The 24,908-nt window shown below is 48.8% G+C and overlaps 1 protein-coding gene across 1 annotated transcript in view; it reads left to right on the top strand.

Moving 5' to 3' along the window:
- Positions 1 to 24,908, top strand: part of LOC119382298 (protein O-mannosyl-transferase Tmtc3) — a 473,291-nt gene that overhangs the window by 445,858 nt on the left and 2,525 nt on the right. The window contains exon 16 of the mRNA XM_049413068.1: positions 9,527 to 9,711. Coding sequence (XP_049269025.1) covers positions 9,527 to 9,711 — 185 coding nt within the window. The remainder of the gene's footprint in view (positions 1 to 9,526; positions 9,712 to 24,908) is intronic.

Genomic DNA, 24,908 nt, shown 5'->3' on the forward strand with positions numbered 1-24,908 from the left:
GCACGCGTGGCGGTCTACGTGGAAGATAACTGTTAAGGCATTTGATTTCATCTGCAATGAAATCAAATGAAACCATCTGCAACGCAATGAATGTACGGTATACCTACGACACGACAATAGACATTTCCTTAACGTTCCAAAAGAACCACGTGTGCTGGCAGTATTCTCCTAGATCTTCCGAAACCGCTGTTAAATTTTTCGTCGAAGCACTCGAAGGTTGTAAAAAACGGCATCGCCAGCTCTTGCCTTAAGTCAGCCCTCACCAAGTCGTGTGAGCACAAAATGAGTGATAGCTTTAACGCACAGGTTATGCGTCTTTTAGATGTAGGGTATCCTCGTGGTGCAGTGGCCACTGTCGCTGAACGTTTAACCAAGTCCATTGTGTTAAGTCCGAGCATGGCTGCAGAAAGCGATAAAAAGAAACGTGTCGTAGGTATACCGTACATTCATTGCGTATCTCACAGGTTAAAGAAAGTCGGAAGTAGATACGGCGTTAATGTTGTTTTCACGGCTGCCAATAAGTGAGGTAAGATTTGTGCCGCTGTGCAGAGGAAGAATGAGCGAGTAAAAGACAAGAAGCGGACCGATATTTGTTTCGTAAAACACACCAACTAATTCACTGATTGCCGTACGAGTGGGGTATATAAGGTCCCTTTCAGCTGCGGCCGCTTCTACGTAGGATAGACGGGTCGATGCATTAACCAGAGATTGTTGGAACATAAGAGATCGCTAACAGGGGGCTCACCTTCTAATCTATCTTTACATTCTCTAGATTGTAAGTGCACGCCAAAATTCGATGAATGCGCAGTGTTGTACCGGCATAGAAGTGAAGAAACGCGCCTGATAATTGAAGCATGGCATGTCGAGAATAGCGGTAGCGCATGCGTGAGCCAACCGTCGATTAACTTGCATAAAGATGAAATCGAATGCATTAACAGTTATCTTCCACGTAGACCGCCACGCGTGCCGGTTTGATAGGTTCGCCTGTTGCATGGGCATGCGCAGATAAGTTTTCGTGCCTTCTTTTTTTTCGGCGGTTGTGCGTCTCTTCAGTTGTTAGTCTGGTGTCCTGACTTCTTTCTTGTGTCCGTGTTTGCACGCCCTGTCTTTTTAGAATGAACGCTTGCTGTGCAGCACCCTGTCATAAAAGGTGTCTGTTGCCAAAGACCGGAGTGCGCTTCATAAGGGCATAATAAAGTAAACAGCCTGTTGCGTTACAAAAAGAGAACGTACTTAAACAGCATCTTCAACAAAGATGTAATGAATAAACAAGACTTAGCTTGGTCTAGACTAAACAAATTTCTTGGCCGTAACGGTGATGACTTCAGGCCTACTGAGCTTGTGATAGACGGTGACGTTATTTGTAAAGATGATTTAGCAAACTTATTCAATGACTATTTTGTATCTCTAGCAAAGGAACAGTACAATTCAGCTTGTACCACATATTTGTCTGACAGTATCTCTGAGAGCGCGTTTTTGGCGCCAACAACAGCTGGTGAACTTTCACATGCTTTTTCGTCTGTGAAAAACAGCACGTGTTGTGACGCATATGACATACAGATTAAGCCCATCAAACACGTATTAGATATCATTGCTGAATTATTAGAGCATATCTTTAATCTTGCTTTTTCCACCGGAATTTTCCCACAAAAGTTGCAAGTTGCAAAAGTGGTTGTGCTGTACAAAGGAGGAGATAAAAATGCACTAAACAATTACCGACCGATATCTATACTTCCAGTAATTTCAAAAGGTCTGGAAAAACTAATTCAAAAGCGTATGGTTTCTTCCTAGATAAGCCCACATCATCACTCCTTCGCAGTTTGGTTTTATCAAAGGCCGTACGACTGAACATGCTCTTTTAGCACAGAAAGAATTTATACTAAATGCTTTTGAACGCGAACTACACACTTTAGGCATCTTCGTAGACTATTCAAAGGCGTTCGACACAATAAATCACATTACGCTGCTAAAGAGATGTGCACACTATGGATTTCGAGGTGTTTTCTTACAACTCATTGAATCATACCTAAGGTATCGGCAGCAGGAAGTAGTCGTCGGCAATTGTACTTCCAATTTACTAAAAATTTCAGCGGGTTGTACCACAAGGTAGCATATTAGGGCCTCTGCTTTTTGTATATACATAAATGATATTGTAAAAAATTGACACGTCTGTAAATGTATTATATACGCTGATGATACAACCTTGCTTCTTGCTGCTGAAAATTATACAAACTTAATTAATGACGCAAATGAGGTACTGGCGAAGTTGGCCACGTGGACATGCGTTAACTGTTTAAAACTTAACACATCAAAAACAAAAGCTGTATATTTCAGGCCGAAAAATAAACAAACCCCTTGTCATGTCCCATTAAAACTTGGCAGTTCAGAACTTGAGATAGTACAGCGTATTAAGTGTCTGGGAATAATTTTCGATCAGCACATGTCTTGGAACGCACACACTGAAAAACTATGTGGCATTATATCAAGGACTTCGGGCATATTATTCCAGGTGCGTTTCTCGCTACCAAAGGCAGTTAAACTTCTCATCTATAAATCCCTGTTTTTATCTCACGTCAACTACTGTCATCTGGTTTGGGGTACGACAACTCTAACAAATATCCGCAAACTGCACGTCATACAGAAAAGGGCTGTTCGTGCCATTGCAAATGCTCCATATCGCAGTCACACCACTCCCATATTTCACGACATGAAGCTGCTACCTCTACCTGAATACTACCGCGCAATGCTTGTGAAACGCTACCAGGCAGGATTAAAAGGCGACAACCTTTTAGGAACCATTGCCAACCTAAACCACCGCAAAGTTCTTTATAACACGCGTTTCAATCACACATGGTTTATCCCACGCACGCGCACTAACTACGGCAAAGAAATGCTGCGTTCCTCTTGCCGTTTCACTTGAACGCCATATCGTCTTCCATTTGAGTGACTGTTCTGATTGTAAGTGTAGTAAGCGTATGGGCACATGCCCCATATATATATATATTTTTTTTACTTTGGTGCTAAACTTGCGATCTTCTTTTCTTCTCTTATTGATATCGTATGTGTAAGGAAATAATTACGGTCATTTCTTTGAGTTTATTACTTTTCAATCTTTATGCTTTATTATGCTTATGCTTTATTATGCTTATGCTTATTATGCTTTATTGCTTTATGCTTGCTCAAATTTTGTACCTTGTCCGCAATAAAAGGTTGCTATGCTGCCCATTTGTAAGGGGTCGTGGGTCCTCCCCAGGTCAGCCCATTAGAGGGCTTTTTGACCACGGCCCATCAGCATCCTCCGAATGTTGAAATAAATAAAGTTCAAAGGGCTTGTTGCACAAGTTTTCATATTGTATTTCAAAATATTCGCATATTGTGGTAAATTACAAGCGAAAATAAAGGTGACTATGAGTGCCTTGTTGATTTGTAAGTAACGATAAAAGTGTCACAAGTTCTGGAAAGTTAACCCTTTGTGCGACAGCGGGACACATACGTGCCACTTTTCCGTTTGCAGGAAAGATTTTCTCCCGCATCACCCATTGCAGTTAGCACGACGCTAAGCCACTCGTATTTTACCGAGTCTTCATAATCCCGAGGAAAATTTTTTTACCACTCTTTAAAGGGGCGGAAGTAATGTTACAATGGCGTTGAATTTCGAAAACGTTTTTATCATGTCTTCTGAATTTTCCTCTTCAGATAGAAAGACTCTACCAATGTAAATGCTGGATAATTACCTCTTTTTCTAGTTTTTCAGAGAGGTGATTTTAGCTTCCAGTCATCATGTGTTTTTTTTGCAAGCTTGCGCAATGACCTGACCGATAAATGCATGGAGACACAGTCCCCTGCAAAATCGCCATGCTCGTCCCTCAGCGTAATTGCGGATATTGGTCCATGGAAATATTTTTCTTGATATCATGTACCTCTTGAAAAGTTGGCACATATTCAGGGACAACAGCCGTACTCAAAAAATTTCGACAGCGAAAGCGAGCACAAGCAAATGCACAAAAAAATGGTGGGTGCATACGGTGAAGTAAGCTTTACAGGAATAGATCACGGTGCTATGAAGGCTCACAAGAGGCGCAGGTGCAGGTGGTGTTCGACTGCTGGAAGTGAGGTCCGCACAACTTGAGAAGTGATACTCTGTGACACTTGCTTCGGCGGTTTGATCCCAAAAACCCGTTGATGAAATCGCGAGATGGTGCCTTCATGAGACAGTGGGACAATGTTTTCCCACTTTTTGAAAGCACTCTCATGAGTCAGTGGGAGATATATGTCCCGCTTTTTTTGACTAAGCTACTGGCTTGATCTTGATGAAAGTTGTTTTATACTATTTCTTTGTAGTTTATATTGATACCAGACAGCGTGGCTCTATGAAAGAGGAAGACGACGTCGCTTGCTGGTTGTTGCTGGACTGTCGCCATCTTGTCCACCCTGCGCTGTGCATTGTGAATAGTTATTAAACGAGCTACCTGTAACATTATTGGTGGAGGTGGACGATTCCCGTACCTCCATGGAAACGCGCAGCGGTCGCAACACCGGCGACCCCTCACCGACTTCGCCTCCCGGAGCTTCATCACCGCCGACTCCTTCAGCCCCAGCCACAACCTACGTCACATGCTCGCCTCCCCGGGATCCAGGCACTTTCTCCGGAGATGGTACTACCGACGTTGACGCCTGGCTGAACCGGTACGAGCGCGTCAGTGCTACGCACCGCTGGGATCGCACACTCATGCTCGCTAACGTTCTTTTCTACCTCGACGGCACTCCGCGGACATGGTTTGAAACCCACGAAGAAGAAATAACGAGCTGGGATCTCTTCAAAGAGAAGATCCGCGATCTTTTCGGCGATTCATCTGGCCGTCAGCTCGCTGCAAAGAAGGCTCTCGCCACGCGTGCCCAGACTTCGACTGAGTCCTACGTTTCCTACATTCTTGACGTCCTGGCTCTTTGTAGCAAGGCCGACCAGCGCATGTCAGGAAGACGAGAAAGTTAATCACGTCCTGAAAGGTATTGCCGACGACGCCTTCCATCTGCTGGTTTTTAACAACATCGCGAGCATCGACACGATCCTTAAAGAATGCCGCCGTCTAGAACAGGCTAAAGCCCGCCGCGTACCTCAAAGCATCACGCGCCTTCCGAACACAGCGCCTACTTCCTCTTGTGATGACGTCTTCCGCCAGGCCCCTCGATATGACAACCTCACCCGCATCATTCGTCGAGAAGTTGAGGCAGCGCAACCGGTGGTCACTCCATTCTCAACACCTGACCCTTCCCCGACAACGGTTTCCTTGATCCAAGCCGTCGTCCGTCAAGAATTATCGAACTTCGGCCTAAATCCTGCTCCACCTGTGTACTCTGCTGAGCCTTTTTATCGTCGGCCGTCCGCTCCTCGACTTGCTTCCACCTATTCTCGACAACGCAACCCGTCCGAATGGCGTACCTTTGATGACAAGCCCATCTGTTTTAACTGCCGACGCGTTGGTCATATCGCTCGCTATTGCCGCAACCACTGGGCTCCACCGGCACACCATGGGTCTCCAAACCAGGCCAGTTCTGTCAACCAGTCGTCCTCAGCGCTTGCTTCTTCTATGCCGACCACATTCTCTGCTCCCTGCCGCACCTCTGACCAGACCTCGCTACGACCGCTCACCATCCCCTGCTCGCCGTCAATCTCGCTCACCCCCACAATCTCGCAGTGCTGCCTCTCCGACCTATTCGCAGCGCCTCCGACCGGAAAACTAGGCAGTGCAGCTTCTGGAGGTGGAGCTGCATTGACGACCTCCGCAAGAAATCCTCGTTTAACGAACCGGAATCTTTTGGACGTTACTGTGGACAATGTTCCTGTGAGCGCGTTAATAGATACTGGGGCGCATGTGTCCATTATGAGTGCTGCTCTTCGCCGCCGACTTAAGAAAGTTGTCACGCCCGCCCTAAACCGAGCCGTACGAGTCGCCGACGGGGGAACTGCCGCTATTATTGGCATGTGCTCTGCCCGGGTCACTATTGAAGATAGAAGCACTGTCGTTCTCTTTGCCGTCATCGAACATTGCCCTCATGAACTCATTCTCGGTATGGATTTTCTAGCCACTCACTCTGCCCTCATAGACTGTTCAGCCGGCTCTCTTCACCTTGATTTGCCTCTCCTTTCCGATCCGACCGACCCACCTCAAAGTCGTCTCAGCTGCACCGATTTCATACGCCTCCCGCCGAACTCCGTTACACACGTCGACTTATCCTCCACCCCACCTGTACCTGACGGCGATTACATGGTTGCACCGCTTCCTGCCGTGATGCTTACGCGTGGTGTCGCTGTTCCGCACACGATTCTCACAATTACGGGAAACCGCACTTGCCTTCCCCTTGTCAATTTCGCACTGACGGCACAGGTTCTCCCCTGGGTATCTCTCTGGCCCAAATTACCGCTCTTCAGGACCACCATGTGAGCCCTTCAGAGTGGATGATTGCTGCAGCTCAGCCCGTGGTTCAACTTCATCACCTTCCTCGGGCGTCGACATTAAACGGATGGTTTCATCGGACCTCACGTCCGATCAAGCTGAAGCTCTCTACCACGTTCTGGAGCGCTATCGCGACATTTTTGATTTTGCCAGTACATCCTTAAGCCAAACGACCGTCGTTACGCATCGCATCAATACTGGCGATGCCAATCCAATTCACAGGCGTCCCTATCGTGTTTCCGCGTCGGAGCGTACAGTAATACAGCAAGAAGTCCAGAAGATGCTCACGAAAGACATTATCGAGCCCTCGTGCAGCCCCTGGGCTTCTCCCGTCGTCCTTGTCAAAAAGAAGGATGGCACATGGCGCTTTTGTGTAGATTATCGGCACCTCAACAAGATTACAAAAAAGGATGTTTATCCTTAGCCCCGCATTGACGACGCCCTCGACTGCCTATATGGTGCTACTTATTTTTCAACTATCGACCTTCGGTCTGGCTACTGGCAGATAGCCGTCGATGAGATGGACCGCGAGAAGACCGCATTCGTCACTCCTGATGGTCTTTATCAGTTCAAGGTGATGCCCTTCGGTATCTGTAATGCGCCGGCCACCTTCGAAAGAATGATGGACTCATTGCTCCAAGGGTTCAAATGGTCCACCTGCTTGTGTTATCTCGACGACGTTATTGTTTTTTCACCCACATTCGACTCGCATCTCGATCGTTTAGAGGCGATTCTTGACGTTTTCCGTAGAGCCGGACTTCAATTGAACTCCTCCAAATGCCACTTTGCTCGTCGTCAAATCACCGTGCTTGGCCACCTCGTCGATGCCACAGGCGTGCGCCCAGATCCTGAGAAAATTCGCGCCGTTACCAACTTTCCTGTTCCGAGGTCCCCAAAGGATTTCGAAGTTTTGTGGGGCTGTGCTCCTATTTCCGACGCTTTGTTAAGGACTTTGCGACCATTGCACGCCCCCTCACCGACCTCTTGAAGAAAGACGCCCCTTTTTACTGGGGCCCTGATCAAGCCTCTTCCTTTTCTCAACTTACGACTATGCTTACCACTCCGCCAGTCTTGGCCCACTTTGACCCATCAGCTTCAACCGAGGTCCGCACTGACGCCAGTGGGCACGGCATAGGAGCAATGTTACTGCAACACCAACGTGGATACGACCGTGTTATAGCCTATGCAAGCCGACTGCTATCTTCCGCAGAGCGCAACTATTCAATCACAGAGCGCGAGTGCCTCGCTCTTGTGTGGGCAGTCGCAAAGTTTCGTCCATACTTATACGGGCGCCCATTCCGTGTCGTCACCGATCATCACGCGCTCTGCTGGCTAGCCTCACTCAAGGATCCCACAGGACGACTTGCTCGCTGGGCGCTACGCCTGCAAGAATACACGTTCTCTGTAACGTATAAAACAGGGCGATTGCATCAGGATGCGGATTGTTTATCCCGCTACCCTGTGGAGGAAGCAGCCGATACTGACACCATCGCAGACGTTTTTTCTGTGTCGCAGCTGCTCAAAATTGGCGAAGAGCAACGCCGGGATGCATCTTTACGAGCCATCATTGACCAACTTGAGTCAGCACCTCGTGACGCGCTTCTACGAATGTATCTCGTCAAAGACGGGATCCTATACCGCCGCAACCTCGATCCACTCGGCTCCGACTTACTTCCCGTCATACCGGCACATCTGCGTTCGACTGTCCTTCACCAACTTCATGACGCTCCCTTGGCGGGCCACTTGGGCGTTTCCCGCACATACGACCGTGTACGTCGTCGGTTTTTTTTGGCGTGGACTTGCCCGTTCTGTTCGACGCTATGTCGCCGCTTGTGAGCCCTGCCAGCGCCGCAAGAAGCCGTCTGCCCTTCCAGCTGGCTGCCTTCAGCCGATCGAGGTTCCCGCTGAACCTTTTTTTCGAGTCGGTCTCGACCTGCTTGGCCCTTTCCCACTCTCCAGCTCCGGAAATAAATGGATTGCTGTCGCCACAGACTACGCGACGCGGTACGCTATCGCACGAGCACTTCCGACGAGTTGCGCTACCGACGTTGCGGACTTTCTGTTGTACGACATCATTTTAGTGCACGGAGCCCCACGCCAACTCCTCACTGACCGTGGCCGCACCTTCCTCTCAGCTGTCGTTGAAGAAATCCTACGGTCTTGCAATACCAGGCACAAGTTTACAACTTCGTACCATCCACAGACGAACGGTCTCACGGAGCGCCTCAACAGGACCATAACCGACATGCTCGCGAAATACGTCGCGGCTGATCACCAGGACTGGGACATTCATTTGCCATATGTGACGTTCGCCTATAATTCTTCGCGTCACGACACTGCCGGCTACTCGCCATTCTATCTCCTATACGGACGAGAACCCGCGCTACCCTTGGACACTTTGCTGCCCTCCGCCACCGAATATGCCGCCGAAGCCATCGCCCGCGCCGACCACGCGCGCCAACTCGCCCGTAACCGCCTAGAAGCTTCGCAGGAGCACCAAAGACAGCTCTATGATTGTCGTCATAGAGACGTGCACTTTTCCCCGGGTTCTCTTGTGCTTCTCTGGTCACCCACTCGGCGTGTGGGGCTTTCTGAGAAACTGCTGTCACGGTACACTGGACCATACCGTGTCGTTCGCCAGGTGACTGACGTCACGTATGAGATCATCCCAGCCGATCCAACGCCGTCATCGTCAGCTACGAGCGACATCGTTCACGTGTCTCGGCTCAAGCCCTATTACCCTCCTTCGACCACATCTGTGTAGATTAAGCACCGAGACGGTGCTTCTACCGCCGGGGGGTTATGATACCAGACAGCGTGGCTCTATGAAAGAGGAAGACGACGTCGCTTGCTGGTTGTTGCTGGACTGTCGCCATCTTGTCCACCCTGCGCTGTGCATTGTGAATAGTTATTAAACGAGCTACCTGTAACAATATCATTATACCACCGTTGGTTTTTATATCATCTTGTCAAAAATGTAGGCAAACCTACAAAGGGTCAAGATGTTTTCTAGGCAACTGTTGTATGTTGCCGCTGTATTTGGTTTCACATAAACCATTTCTTTTTTTCAGTGCTACGAACGCATCCTGTCTCTGCAGCCTGACCATGTTCAGGCACTGCACAACCTCTGCGTGGTGCAAGTTGAGAGGGGTGCACTGTACCAGGCTGAAGCCTGCCTCCTGCGAGCACTGAAGCTGGCACCGGGCGAGAGCTACGTCGCCAAGCACTTGGCCATTGTGCGCAATCGCATACACAGGTGAGTAGCGCCATGCAGTGGTGGAGCCCAAGAAGAGGCAAAACACACGGGCAGACCAGATATTACTTGCAAGATCTTATATGCTAAAAAGACGATGCACGCATAGTTAAAGTCCGTGCACTGTGATGCCGAGCTGTTAATTCGTTGAGAAACCCCTGAATCACTCATTCAGACAATAAAACTGTTCAGGTACCGAAGCTCTTTGTCAGCTAAACTTCGTGATGGCTCACGTGTCCAAGAGGTACCCCTTCTATGTATTGCAAACGGTTCTGCAATTTCACGCATTCATTAAGCATGTGCAAATATTCGAGCACTTAGAATATTAGAAGAAATATTGCAGTATTTGAACTCGCTTCGACACGAATTAAATTATTTGAAATCAACGAATAGGCGTATATTAGACTGCACGTAACCCGCCTGTAGAGGTGGTTTCACTGCAGCTTGGCTGTGATATGCTGTGAAAACACCTATTCAGGAAAAATCTGCACTACCGTAAAGCCCCACTTCTAGGTTAAACGAACATATTACCCTCACATCAATTAATCGTTTTTTTTTTTTAAGTTTAACAGCTTGTGCAGGCTTATATGCTTTAAGTATAGTAAATTAAATATGTTACGTATTTTAACAGTTATCACTTTCATGCTACTGAAATTCAAATTCTGCAAGTATTCAAAGTTGCTTCCTCTTCACTTTGAACCAAAAAGAATGACATTCGCACATGCCTTGTTCCAATGAAAAAAGTCACAGTTTCGCCGCAAGGGCGAAGCAATGAATGCGATAGGAAGAAACTAATGCTATACGAAATGAGGCTCGCCAATGGATACTCTCAGTTTGAACAGCGTTCCTGTTGCAAAGGCGGCCGAAGCAGCGAAGGAAACTAGCGTGCTTTCAAGTGTCGAGCTGTGACACTTGATAGTTCGCGCTCATCTACTGTTTGTTCGTTGAGCGGCGTCCCTTGAGCTCGAGTGACTTCCGTACGCTCCGTAACATGAGCGCGGAGACATCACGGCGAAAGCTTGAAACATCCCTCTTGAAGAGGCGCGCGAACGTCTACACCCAGCCCACGTAGTTCTTGTTTTGTCGAATTTTTTTTTTCGTTTAATTGGTATCAGTTCCATGACACTTTCTCTTAGCCACGGTCCTGTACCGCGCACTCTAATGAGCGCAGCGTCTGTCACGGAAATTCTTATGCCGCTGTCATGTCGCTATTGAAGATTCTCTTGCGTGGTGCTTCGTTACGAAATCTGAAGGATGCAAGAACGGAGTTGCTTCGCGTCTTGTGGCTTTCACACACAAGCGACTTGAAGGACTTCGTGGATGTAAGTTTGCCTTACATACGATGACATTGGCTTATATGCAGATAATGTTCTAAGAACTATAGCTCCACCGATACCGATGCTTGAACTATTAGAACAAGCCTTTACCTAGCAAAAGATATCTCAGTGTACCGTATCTTTTTCTTCCTGCTATCTTTTTTCAGAGTTTTTGAAATCATAATGTGATTGTTAGCACAAACGCTTTTCTTATCTGCGCTTCTTTTGGATATGATACATTCCTAGGTCTCTGTTGTTTTTTCCGGTGTTGTCCCTGCAATATCTCTTTTGTAAGGGCTGCCAAAAGAAGCTGTCTGCTTTCTTGCTAATTTTAAATGTCTGCGTTATATTTGCTACTGTTTACACATTTATACTTCACTTGAATTTACTGTTCCGCCAAGGAGATTTTGAAAACAAATATATAGGTATGTGGGTGTGCCTTGAGTATACAGTAAAAATAATATTTGAGGTTTAACGTCCCCAAACCACGTTATGATTGTGAGAGATGCCGTGGGGGAGGGCGTCGGAAATTTCGACCACCTGGGGATTTTCAACGTGCACCTGAACCTAAATACATTGGCCTCAAGGATTTTTACCTCCATCGAAAATTCGTCCGCCGCGGCCAGAATTTGTTCCTGTGACTTTCGGGTCAGTAGTCGAGCACCATAACCACTAGGCCACCGCGGCGGGCTTTGAGTATACAGTACAAACCATTCTACTTTACCGCTTAATAAAAGAGGGAAATCGAGTTTGCATTATAATATTTATTAGGAGCTATCTGATAAATGTTAGAAGGGGGATTCGAGAAACATTTATACCAAATGCACCGTTTTTCTCATGAGCGTCCCAACTAGTATCTTCAGGCAATTTTGCATAGGAAATTAATTTTCTATCTAGCTGACGACACTTCATCCTTAATTGGCATAGCTAATAGGGGTCCCGCCTGCATCGGGTTTCTGTACATATTCACTGTGAATGTTTGATACAAAACACCCTGCCTATTTTACTTATAATTTCTTCTTTTTCCCCTTTTTTAGGCCTCCCCGATTTTTTTTTTACTATTACTAATCGCCAGATCATCGGAGCTGTAAGTGGCAATAGCGCGAATAGCAGCTGTTTCCTGCGACGCTTTCTGCAACTATACTGTCATGCGCTCTTATTTATTTATTTATTTGGTGTCTTTGGGTTTGAACCGCAGAAAGAACTGTTAGCACCACTCAGCGCAAGCCGCGCCGCAATGTTTCGGAAGCTTCGCAATTTTTTTCAGTTGTTCTTTTAAAATTACGCGCAGGACGCGAGTAGTATAGTTTAATCGGGACCTTGCGCGAGCTACAGTGATAATGCTGGAAGCTTTGATCCCTGATGTATGAAACACGACGCGTTCCGCCGATGATAAGATTACCGACGACCGCCGAATATGACCGCCGCTATTACCGTGCGTTGCTTGTACTTTCAGTTACTTCGTTTTTTTTTCGGCGCAAGTTAGCTCACTAAAGAGTTTCGTTTCTACAATTTGATTGCCGCCTTCATATTCGACACTATATCACATGACAGTACGGTACGTCTGAGACGTTTCCTGGTTGCACATGTTCTTTCGTTGAAGAAAAATTGTTCAAAAATTGCACGTTAGTGAGTATATTGATAACGAACGCTTTACACTAGAAGATGCGTAGAATATGAACAGCCATTTCTGTTTTATGTCCTCTACGTGTACACTACGCGTCATAAAAAATGTCGCTACCAGCTTTGTTGCTGCTGTACACCTGCCCGGGGATCCAGTATTGCGTAGCGGTGGCTTACGGACAAGATAAATGTCCACGCCGGTACTTGCACCATCGCGACAAGGCTTCTTGAAGTTCTTGTGATTAGATGGCAACCCGCTAGCTGGTCCGCAAGCTGAGCATCGACTCCCATCAATTACAAAAAAAAAGCATGAACTGCTGTCAGCGAAGTTTATAAAGAGGTGTCCTGTTGAGCAGCTTAAACAAACCCCAGTAAGTTACTTCGGAATTGCGCTAATGTACTTTAAGCAAGAAGGACAAAACTTTTAAGGTACTAACAGAGATTTCATTAAAATAGAAGAAGGTTGATCACAGTTAATAAATTTCAAGCAGACATTTTTGTGCATCGGCGTTTGCTGTTACATTATATGGATCTGTAATAACAAATTTGCGAATGTATCGAAGTATCTTAAGATACAATTGGCAAGTATCGTATCGGATACAATTATTGTGGTAGTATCTTGTATTTGTATCTCGAATACTTTTTGCCTGAGTATCTTGTATCGTATCGCGATACAATTTCAAAGTATCTTTGCCCAGCCCTGCGCACGCGTCATGACCGTGAGCACTTTCTTTTTTTTTTTTTTTTTGAACGTGCGGCTAACTCAGCAAGATCGCTCGGGCACGTGGCGGCCTCCCATGGCAGGGGCAGTAACTATGCAGCCGACTATGCTCAAATCAGCAAATGGCTGTGAATTTGGGTATATGGCATCATTTGTAGAGAGAAGAGGCAACGATTTTTAGCTGACTTTGAGAATTCATTGTAAATTCGAGGCGGCGTGCTGCGCTATAATGTTTCGCTCGCATATTCTCAGGAGCCTCCACTACCGATCAGCAGCATTTTCTGACCATGCTGAAGAAGTGTTGCAGGGCCCCTTTAAATATGATCGTGTGAAGCCAACAATTTAATGACAATTAGGCACTTGGGAACCTAAATTATAATTGCACTAGGAGTCCCCAAGTGGTACATGTATACAAATCAGTGCATTAGATTTTTTTTGTGTGTGAACCTGATAATAAAGTTGTAAATGTTAAACAACGCTATGAACTCTTGTTCTGGACATACATGTATGTAACAATGTTCACACAGCTGCATGAGCTGCTATATTGCCACGCCAACGCATGTTTTTTTTTTTTAATGTATTCGGGTTTGACCAGCAAGGACGGTTAGCAACGCTCGGCGCTGACCGTGCCGCAGTGTTCGTGAAGCTTCGCGATTGTAGTAGGTCATTTTGTTAAGATTGCGCACAGGACGCGTGTAGTCTAGATTATTCCGGAGCTTGCGCGACCACCAGTGATAAGACTGGAAAGTTCGATGCGTGATGTATAAAAGACGGCGCGTCCCAGCCATGAGCAGTTGATCGACGGTCGACGCTCTGTTCGCCGCTATCAGTGTATTGCTGTAGTTTGACTTTCATTTTCCCGGCCACAAGTTCGGCCAAATGAAGTGTTTCATCTCTGACGTGCTGACTGCTGCCTTCGTCGACGTCACAACCACGTGACATCTGGTGGAGGTGCTGCTTATTTCATGATCCGCACGCCCCCGCGATGCGCTGACCCAAGCCCAAGCCGCGAGGAGGACGACGGCAAAGAAAACCCGGATCGTCGAACAAGCCGCAGGCAGAAGGGACTACCGCCAGAGCACGGGCTCCTTCCCGAACAAACCAGGCAGCCCCAAGTCCCAACACCGACCGCAGCGACGATGACCGACCCCGTGCAGCCTGCGCCGATACTTCTCCGGCAGCCCAAGGAGCCGCCAACTTTCCACGGGTCGTCATTCGAGGACCCGGAAACCTGGCTCGAGACTTTCGAAAGGGTCTCAACATTCAACAACTGGGACTCCGAGGACAAGCTGCGCCACTTCTACTTTTACCTTGAAGACGCAGCAAGGACCTGGTTCGAGAATCGGGAGTCCACACTTCGAATTTGATACGCCTTTCGCAGCGCTTTCCTGGAGACGTTTGCAAGCGCCGTCCGAAAGGAAAGGGCCGCAGCCTTGCTGGAGACACGGGTTCAAGTTCCAAATGAAAGCGTTTCCATATTTGCAGAGGAAATGACCCGACTATTGGGCCACGCTGACCCAGCCATGCCCGAGGACAAAAAGTCCGCTCGCTCTTGCGAGGGGTAAAGCAAGAGCTCTTCGCTGGGCTCATGCGGAACCCATCCTCGACAGTCCAAGAATTCGTCTCAGAGGCGACGACGATTGAGAAGACGCTGGAAATGCGCAACCGCCAGTATAATCGCCGATCGATTCAAGGCAGCCCAGCTGTTCATGACGTCGGCTCCGACGACCTGCCCGAAATGATCCGAGCGATCGTGCGGGAAGAACTGCGCAAGCTCTTACCTTCACCACAGCCTGAAGTTGCGTCGATCGCTGACATCGTCCGAGAGGAAATCCAGCAGTCTCTGGGCACCCCCGAGTCAGCGCAGCCGCAGCTGCAAGCAGTGAGCTATGCTGCTGCAGCCAGACGCAACGCCCCCCTCCTCGCCCACGTCAGGACGCCGCGCCGCCCCAGCAGTTCCGCCGCCGCCACCAACGTCATACCGCCCGCCAGCCGGCCAGCGATACACGCCGAGGAAGACCGACGTTTGGCGCGTCCCCGACCACCGCCCACTCTGCTACCACTGCGGGGAGGCCGGCCACACGTACCGCCGCTACCAGTACCGGCAGATGGAGCTACGCGGATTCGCCGTCAACGCGCCGCGCCCGCAGCCAGGCTAACGGCCTCGCGACATCGACGACTACCTCACCGGAACAGTGGCAAGAATGACGACCTTCCCGCTCGCCGTCGCCCGGCCGCAACATGTCAGCGCACCGTCGGCAGCACACTGGCCCAAACCGGGGCCGGTCGCCTAGCCCGTATCCGGGAAACTAAGGGCAGCAACCGATGGAGGTGCGGTTGCTGTACGACGAAATGCCGAAGATCCTCCGCGGCCGCCGACGACGAGTACGTGACGAGACCTACAGAACAAGACGTGAAGCAGACGAAGCCCTGAGGACGAAACCTCGGTCCCTGAAGAAGAACTGTCGACGCGACGTAGAAGCAGCGGGACAAGCCGACCTTGCCGTGACCCGACGCCGCGATTTAACCGCAACGCAAGACGACGGATTAGCGACCTCGACGTACTATTCGACGGCCACAACGTCACCGCTCTCGTCAACACTGGAGCCGACTATTCCGTCGTCAGTGGACCATTCGCCACAAGGTTGAAGAAAGTTAGGACCGCTTGGCAAGGCCCCGAAATCCGGGCCGCTGTGGGCCATCTAATAACTCCGGCGGGAATCTGCACCGCAATAGTCACCATCAATAACCGGACTTATCCTGCGTGCTTTGTAATCTTACAGCAAGCATTGCTTTACGGATGTGATACTTGGAATGGACTTCTTAAGCCACCACGGTGCCGTCATCGATCTGAGGTCTGAGTCAATAACACTAACCTAAAAAAAAAGCGCTGCCGCCACACACGACGCCAGGAAACCCCGTATTGAATGTGATAGAAGAGCACGTCACTATTCCGCCTCTCTCCAGCATCACCATTTCTGCGCCACCGAAGAACCCGCAGACCTTGAAGGTGTCATCGGGGGCGATCAGCACCTACTTTTGAACCGTCAGATTTACGTCGCAAGAGGCATAGCCGAGCTGCGTGATGGCAAAGCAAAGGTAGTGCTGACAAGCTTCAGCCACGAATATAGGCACCTCAAGATTGGTACGACGGTCGCCTTCATCCATGAATTCGTGGACGCCAGCAATGCTTTCGCCCTCTTCGATGCTACCGAACCTGCTTCGACGGATCGACGAGCCCAACCCGATTTCGACGTCAACCCAAGCCTCCCAAAGCACAAGGAAGACCAGCTAAAAGCCCTGCTCCTACAATTCAAGTACTGCTTCTCGTCGTCGTCAAGAATTCGACAGACCCCAGTCGCGAAACATCGCATCATAACAAAAGAAAGTGCCCGACCATTCCGTCAGAGCCCGTACCGAGCTTCGACGCGAGAACGCGAGGCCGTCAAGAAACAGGTCGACGAAATGCTACGCGACGACATCATACAGCCGTTAAAGAGTCGTGGGCGTCACCTGTGGTGTTAGTGAGGAAGAAGGATGGAACCCTACATTTTTGCGTCGACTATCGTCGCCTAAACAAGGTCACGAAGAAGGACGTGTAGTCTCTCCCACGAATAGGCGACGCCCTAGATCGACTCCACAACGCCAAGTACTTTTCGTCGATGGACCTCAAGACCGGCTACTGGCAAATCGAAGTCGACGAGAGAGACCGAGAAAAAAGACTGCCTTCATAACACCAGACGGCCTTTTCTAGTTCAAGGTCATGCCCTTTGGTCTTTGCTCGGCACCCGCGACTTTCCAACGTGTCATGGATACAGTACTGGCTGCCTTGAAGTGGCAGACTTGCCTCGTGTACTTGGACGACGCCGTTGTGTTTGCCTCAAAATTAGACGAACACCTACGGCGGCTTGAAGCTGTACTTCAAGCGATCAAGAGATCCGGGCTCACCTTGAAGCCAGAAAAGTGTCGCTTTGCGTACGAGGAGCTCTTGTTCTTGGGACACGTGATAAGCAAGTTCGGAGTCTGCCCTGACCCGCAGAAGACAGTCGCCATCGCTACATTCCCACCACCTGACGACAAGAAGACCGTGCGTCGATTTCTCGGCCTGTATGCCTATTACAGGCGGTTCGTCAAAAACTTTGCCCGCAACGCCGAGCCACTTACTAACGTTATCAGGGCCGACGTCGAGTTCAAGTGGGAAACACCGCAGAAGGAAGCATTTCAAAACTAAAACGACGCCTGCAGACGCCTCCGTACTCGCGCATTTCGATGCTCAAACAGAAGTGCACACCGACGCAATCAATGTGGGACTCGGCGCCGTTCTTGTGCAGAGTACTGACTGATTGGAAAGGGTAATCAGCTATGCTAGCTGGTCGCTATCAAAGGCGGAAGCCAACTATTCTACGACAGAGAAGGAGTGCCTTGCCATAATCTGGGCTACATCAAAGGTTCGCCCCTACCTTTACGGCAGGCCCTTCAAAGTTGTGAGCGACCACCACGCCCTGTGTTGGCTAGCTAACTTGAAGGACCCTTCAGGTCGTCTCGCACGATGGTGCTTTAGACTTCAAGAATTCGACATTACCGTCGTTTACAAGTCCGGAAGAAAACACTCTAACGCCGACTGCCTGTCTCGTGCCCCCGTGGGCCCGCCGCCGCATGAGGACTAGGATGATGACTACTTCTTGGGAACCATAAGTGCCGACGACTTCGCTGAACAACAGCGATTCGACCCGGAACTCAGAGGCCTTATGGAATACCTCAAGGGCAAGAACGCCGTCGTTCCGAAAGTGTTCAAGCGAGCACTGGCGTCGTTTTTCTTACCGAATGGCGTTCTTTAAAAGAAGGACTTCTCACCATATCGAGCCAAGTACCATCTCGCGGTGCCTTCAGGATTGCGACCAGAAGTCCTCCAGGCCCTGCAGGACGACCCGACAGCAGGACACCTCGGTGTTTCCCGAACGCTGGCAAGAATACAGGAAAAGTACTACTGGCCGCGCCTTGCCGCCGACGTCACTGGCTACGTAAGGACATGCCGAGACTGTCAGCGACGCAAAACACCGCCAACAGGACCAGCGGATCTCCAGGAACAGGACCTCCTGGGGCCGTTCCCAACGTCGACTAGTGGTAATAAGTGGATCGTCGTAGCTACCGACTACCTGATCCGCTACGCCGATACAAGGGCCCTACCCAGAGGCAGCGCCGCCGAGGTAGCGAAGTTCTTCGTTGAAGACATCGTTCTGCATCATGGCGCCCCAGAGGTCTTCATCACCGACAGAGGTACGGCGTTTACTGCGGAGCTAACTCAGACGATCTTGTGGTACAGCCAGACAAGCCACCGCCGGACCACTGCCTACCACCCTCAGACCAATGGCCTCACCGAGCGGCTAAACAAGACCATCGCCGACATGCTGGCCGTGTACGTTGACGTCGAGCACAAGACGTGGGATGCCATCCTTCCGTACGTGACCTTCGCATACAACACCGCTGTGCAGGAAACGACGCAGGTGACGCCTTACACGTTGGTCTACGGAAGGAGCCCAGCAACGACGCTCGACGCAATGCTGCCAACGGCCACCCACGAAGACAATCTCGACGACGCTGCCTATTTGCAACGCGCCGAAAAAGCTCGACAGCTCGCCGGCCTGCGCATCAAGAACCAGCAGTGGGTCGAGAGCCGCCACTATAATGTTCGACGATGCCACATGGAATACCAACCCGGTGACCGTGTGTGGGTTTGGACGCCAATACGCCGTCGGGGACTTAGCGAGAAGCTTCTTCGACGATACTTCGGGCCATACAAGGTGCTTCGACGTCTCGGCGCTCTAGACTGCGATGTTATCCCGGACGGCATTACGAGCTCTCAAAGGCGCCGTGCATGATCTGAAGTCGTCCATGTCGCGCGTCTTAAACGGTTTTATGCGCGTTAGCGAACCTTAGGACTGTACCTTTTGCTTTATTATTGTAATTTTGCTAGTACTTTTTGCTTATAGCAATTTATTTGTGTACGCACTGTTCTGTCACAAGTATAGAGACGATGCTTCTTCAGAGGAGGCCAATGCCACGCCCACTTCTTTTTTTTTATGTATTCGGGTTTGACCAGCAAGGACGGTTAGCAACGCTCGGCGCTGACCGTGCCGCAGTGTTCGAGAAGCTTCGCGATTGTAGTAGATCATTTTGTTAAGATTGCGCAACAGGTCGCGTGTAGTCTAGATTATTCCGGAGCTTACGCGACCACCAGTGATAAGACTGGAAAGTTCGATGCGTGATGTATAAAAGACGGCGCGTCCCAGCCATGAGCAGTTGATCGACGGTCGACGCTCTGTTCGCCGCTATCAGTGTATTGCTGCAGTTTGACTTTCAGTTTCCCGGCCACAAGTTCGGCCAAATAGTTTCATCTCTGATGTGCTGACTGCTGCCTTCGTCGACGTCACGACCACGTGACAATATGTAATACATTTCGATGTCCCATGCACTGTGCACCAGAGCTTCTGGCCAAGTCAGGGAATCCATTATCATTGTACACTTGCCCTCTTAGACTTTCTCTGAGAATCAAATAAATGAAAAAAGAACAATAGCCTGTTTGGAAGATTCCGAGACATCTTAGTGCTTTATTGTACTAATCAAAGGGGCAACAAAAGAAAAGGGGTCAGATGGACAACCGATGAAAGCATCTTTTTTCTTGCAAACGTGCTTCACTGGAAGTGAACGCCGAGCCACAGAGCGTGCGGTTTGCGCGCTCTTTCAGTTTTGAAGCAGACATTTCTAGAGTCAATCAGGAAAGGTAGGCCTCATGCCATCTCTGGAATTGAAATGAACTTTATACTCCCGGTGAGAAGGACAGCGGGGCAGTTCTGGGAGGGGGGGGGGTTAGGTCTGCCTCAGGAAGGGGGTTAAATTCCCGGACCCCCCTAAAACTGCGTTACGTGAATAGCTGGGCTACTATACTAGGCAGTAACATAGCTGTGGCGACACACTGCGCACAAACCGGCGCAGCCTCCGCCTCGTCACTGACTAGCTCGGCGTGACACAGCTGCATGCTACACCAAGGCTGCGATAAGGCACAGCGCCACCGCAGCGTCACCGGTGGCTTACGTCACCGGCGGTGGCTATAAAACCAAGCTGCCAAGCTCGGAAGAGATAATTTCTTCGCTACCCGACTGAGTGCAGCGTGGGTATGCTCGCCCCGCTGCTGCTACTACGCTAATAAACAGACGTTATGTTTTATGTTGGGATGCGTCCTTCCATCGACACGGCATCCCACCGTGTCGATGGAAGCCACCTAGCCATCCTGCAAATGTACACCAACACTTGCTGACTTATGTTTTGAGGTTGAATGATAAGTGTGTATGTAGGTGTTGTGAACACTGTGGCAAGAAGCCATGTTTTCCGATTCTCTCATTAAAGCTAGTCAAGATGGCGTTCTCCAAGTTATGTCTTCTAATCTGCTTGAGAAGATTAGTTGAGACCAGATACCCCTGTTTCTGTCACTCTGAAGATTGCAAAAGAAAATGTGTGTTGAAGGTTTACACAAGTAGGAAAATGTAATAAAAGAAAAAGCACTCTCACACAAGCGCTGCTATATCCACCTTTTATGACTCATCACACAGTATGAAGCAGATAGTTCAGCGAGCCCATGTCTTACAACTGCCTGGAGGAAAAACTGGCACTGGGATGTGTTGGATCTAGATTGACATCATTCACAAATAGTGCACACACCTTGTAGACGCATCGCGCTAGAAGTGTTCATTGCATTAATTTTCTATCGGAGGAGTGAACCATTTTGTCTTACACACAAACAAGCTTTATTTAACTTTTAGAACTTCTGCTTTGATGTGTAATTTTATGAAACATAAAATGTAGTCACCGGTCGCTAAAGTTGGAAGACAGCTCAGTCTCGATAGTCTCTCATAATCTGCATGACCCATTTACCACATTCGTCAGATTCTGCCTCTAAGCCCTGAATTCTAACTGGGTCCTTTTGTTTAAAAGTCAAAACAGTGGACCTGTGTCTCTGTGGCAGCACCATCGTAATGAGTTTATGGTTTCTCTGTGTGGCCACATGACCGTTTACCTGTGTCCTCTGCTAATAAACCTCTTAGCAAGTGGTGGAGGTGCCGTGTTTTGCCCACGCTGGAACTGAGAAGTCGCACTCTACCCCCCTTGATGCCCAACAATGCAAGGGTGACTTGTTCCTAGACAGTGCCACCCTACATGGTTTGTGCCACCACCTTGCATCGGCGAGGTCTTCCAGTCTTCACCGGCACGAATGACAAAGGCGTTGAAGAATGGATGTCTTCGTAGGAGGGACTTACTGCCCATAACAAGTAGGATAATGATTGCAAGTTAAAGAAGGCTGTGTTTCATCTCTTGCACATTGCCACACTATGGTTTCGACACCATGAGACCAACCTTACTACAAAGTCCGGATACTTCAATGCCAGGCGCAGCATTCAGTTGTATTCTGTTACGGTGTGCCTTGTGATGAGGATGTCATCATTGACATAAATTATTCACTTCTCTTTTGATAGTACTTCTCTGACAGTGTCTTGGAAAATCTCAGCTGCATCACTGGCACCAAATAGCGGCCTCTTGTGTTTCCTCACATCACAATTGGTGAAATACGTCCTCACCACCAGTTGATTCTTCAAGATCGAGCCAAATGATAACCCTCTTTTAGCTCCAGTTTTGAAAAAGCACCACCCAGAACGTCTAAACACCTTCTACAGCAGGCATGATGTGCCCCTCTCTAGAACAATGACAACCGGATCGACATACGAGGTGTCGGTCTGGTATGTTTTTCTGTGATTTTTAGCTCCTCCAGATGTTACGAGCTCCATCTCCAGTGCTTTCCTCGTTATAAAGGAAATGTAACGGCATGTCCGTGCTACTGCTCGGACATCTTGTGAGATCTTCAGCTTACTTTTTAATAGCATAGGTTTAGTCATGTTTGTATTCCATTTCAGCATCTAAAGCAGGACACAACACAAATGTGGTTTGCAGCGCAAGGAAGACAGGTGCTAACTTCCAACGGATTTAATTTCCCCGCAGGGGCGTCTGCGAGAGCAGGCGTTTGGTGAGTGGCGTCGCCACGGTCCCGAGTCAACGGGGTGGCTTCGGCCCCCTCCCACGCCTCACCGTGCACGGCTTAGCTGTGTCTAGAGGAAAGGGGATTCTGGGGGTAGTGGTGAGGACTTTGAATCCGTGGTTACCTCAGTGAGCAACAAATTTGAATTAAGTGGAGGAGGGCTGAACTTAACTAAAAGATTGCCTCAGACTGATGGAATACAATTTCTAGACACTTTCTTAGCATTTCAGAAGAACCGCTATGGTGGCAGTATTCCCCTAGATCTTCAAAACCGCTGTTAAACTTCTCGTCGAAGCATTCTAAGGTTGTAAAAAAAAAAAAAGGTGTTTTCGGATTGCCGCAAGTCCAGTTGACGCTTGTCCCACCGCAGTTCTAGAAACGGCGCAAGGCTCTGCGAACTCGCAACGGTTGAATGCCGCGCCGTGTGGAGTTGGCTGCGCTGTTCGCGGTGGGTCGAGCCGTGTCGGTGTGCCAGCTTTACTACACAGGTTATGCGTCTTTTAGATGTAGGTTATTCTCGTGTCGCAGTAGCCACTGATGCTGAACGTTTAAAGAAGTTCGTTTTGTCAAGTCTGAGAATGGTTACAGAAGGCAATAGTAACAAGCGTGTCGTAGGTGTCCCCGACATTTGCTGCGCATCTCGCAGGCTAAAGAAAGTGGCAAGTAGATACAGCATCAATGTTGTCCTTACAGCTACCAATAAGCTGGGTAAGATATGCGCCGCCGTGCAGAGAAAGATAATAGACAAGAAGTGGAATGACATTTGTTTCATAAAACACACCAACAAATTTACTGATTGCCGTACAGGTGTGGTATACAGTAGTCTTGCACTCAGGCTCCTGGCAAGCCAAATGGATACTCTTGCACCCAGACCATATTGTTCTGGGCTGCCAAGGCGTGCATGTGTTGTATCTAGTAAACGTGGGAAGCTGCAGATTTGAGATCTTAAAGTGCGATAAATTACCCACTCACACTGCTCCCGCGCACAAGAGCGCATTGGGCAGTACTGCGTCGTCTTTGGATGCCAAAACAAGCAGCGCAGCAGGAGGATATTAAGCGCGAGACAGACGGTACGATTTTCCATGCGATGCGACGTCCGACACGGCGGTGGGGGAACCGGAATGGTGACCTTTCATGGCATCGGACAGCCACCATTCCCTCTCCCCCTACGCCGCGTCGGCCGGCACATCGCATGGAAAATCGTACCGTCTGTCTCGCGCTTTACTCCGCGCTGTCTGCGATGATCACAACGCTCCACGCAAATCGTGCCGTTGCGATGTTTTCAGCTTCGCCACCAGTGGATAATTGTAATTCACACATAAAAACTAGGAGCCGAGTGAAAATACGCAAGTACACTAACTACATGTATTATAGTGTGATGGTCACCTATTCGATTTTGCAAACCTGATTTGTGCGACACGCAGCTGGGTTGAAGGCGGACGCAAGCTTTGTGTGGGGGTGCACTTAGTACCTGCTGCTTTTCCTTTGATGAAAAAGTAATGCAAGGTCAATTACAAGCAAGCAGCGCGCTTTGCCACTTTCAGCGTAGTATTAAGCTTTAGTGGTTTTAATGGCATTGACGCCTTCAAGATTACAAGCCCTCGTCTTCAAAAGGTCACAAATGGTACGGTGTTCCTGAACAGCTGGCCAGAACTTCCTGTCTTCATTCTAGTGTTTGATGTCCCCAAATTTATTTGTACACGAGTCATCTGCACAGAATACGTAGCATTGGCATGTAAGTACTCGTGCCAATGTCCTTTACGTCTCAGATGCAGGCGTAGCGCTAGCTCAGACAGCTAAATTTTTTGCATATGGTTGCATAGCACACCTTTAATAAGGGGCAGCGAGATTCTGCCTATTTTAATATCGGCTTATCTAAGAGTAGCACAGTTTCGCTTGCAAAGCATCATTGTTAAATGATTAAACTCGCGCGGATAGTTTCCAAAAGGGATCGACGAATGATACTGCAGGGGATGCTCTCTGATTGCACACGTTTGTGAGCAAGACATGATTGTAAGAGCGCTCATGCAAGAAAAATTACGTTCGCAGAACTACCTGCAAAGTGTGCCCTAATTGCTACGCGATGCTTGCTGAAATGAGGAGTTTTCATAAAACTTTGTGCCCTATTTGTAATATGCGGCAACAAAGCATCGTTTCACTCTTTTGCAAGCTGCATGCCAATTACGACTCGCGTGTGCTGAGTGTGTGGATGTTTTGTACAAATGTAACAGCGTACGTACCCGACGAAGTTGCTTCTGCAGCCTGCACAGCGCGTGCTGTAGACATTGTGGACTTGCATGAGCAAGGTGTTCTTGATGTTTTGATAAAAACAGTGAAAATCACCAGGCTAGAAAAAACACAAAATACAAACGACTGAGTTTGGGAAGTTTCGTGTTGGCTTTGGGTAGTGTCTGCTGGCATGGCATCCCGGGGATGTTTCTTTGCTGCGCTTTCG

Source organism: Rhipicephalus sanguineus, chromosome 2 (assembly GCF_013339695.2).
Source record: "Rhipicephalus sanguineus isolate Rsan-2018 chromosome 2, BIME_Rsan_1.4, whole genome shotgun sequence".
Taxonomy (NCBI): domain Eukaryota; kingdom Metazoa; phylum Arthropoda; class Arachnida; order Ixodida; family Ixodidae; genus Rhipicephalus; species Rhipicephalus sanguineus.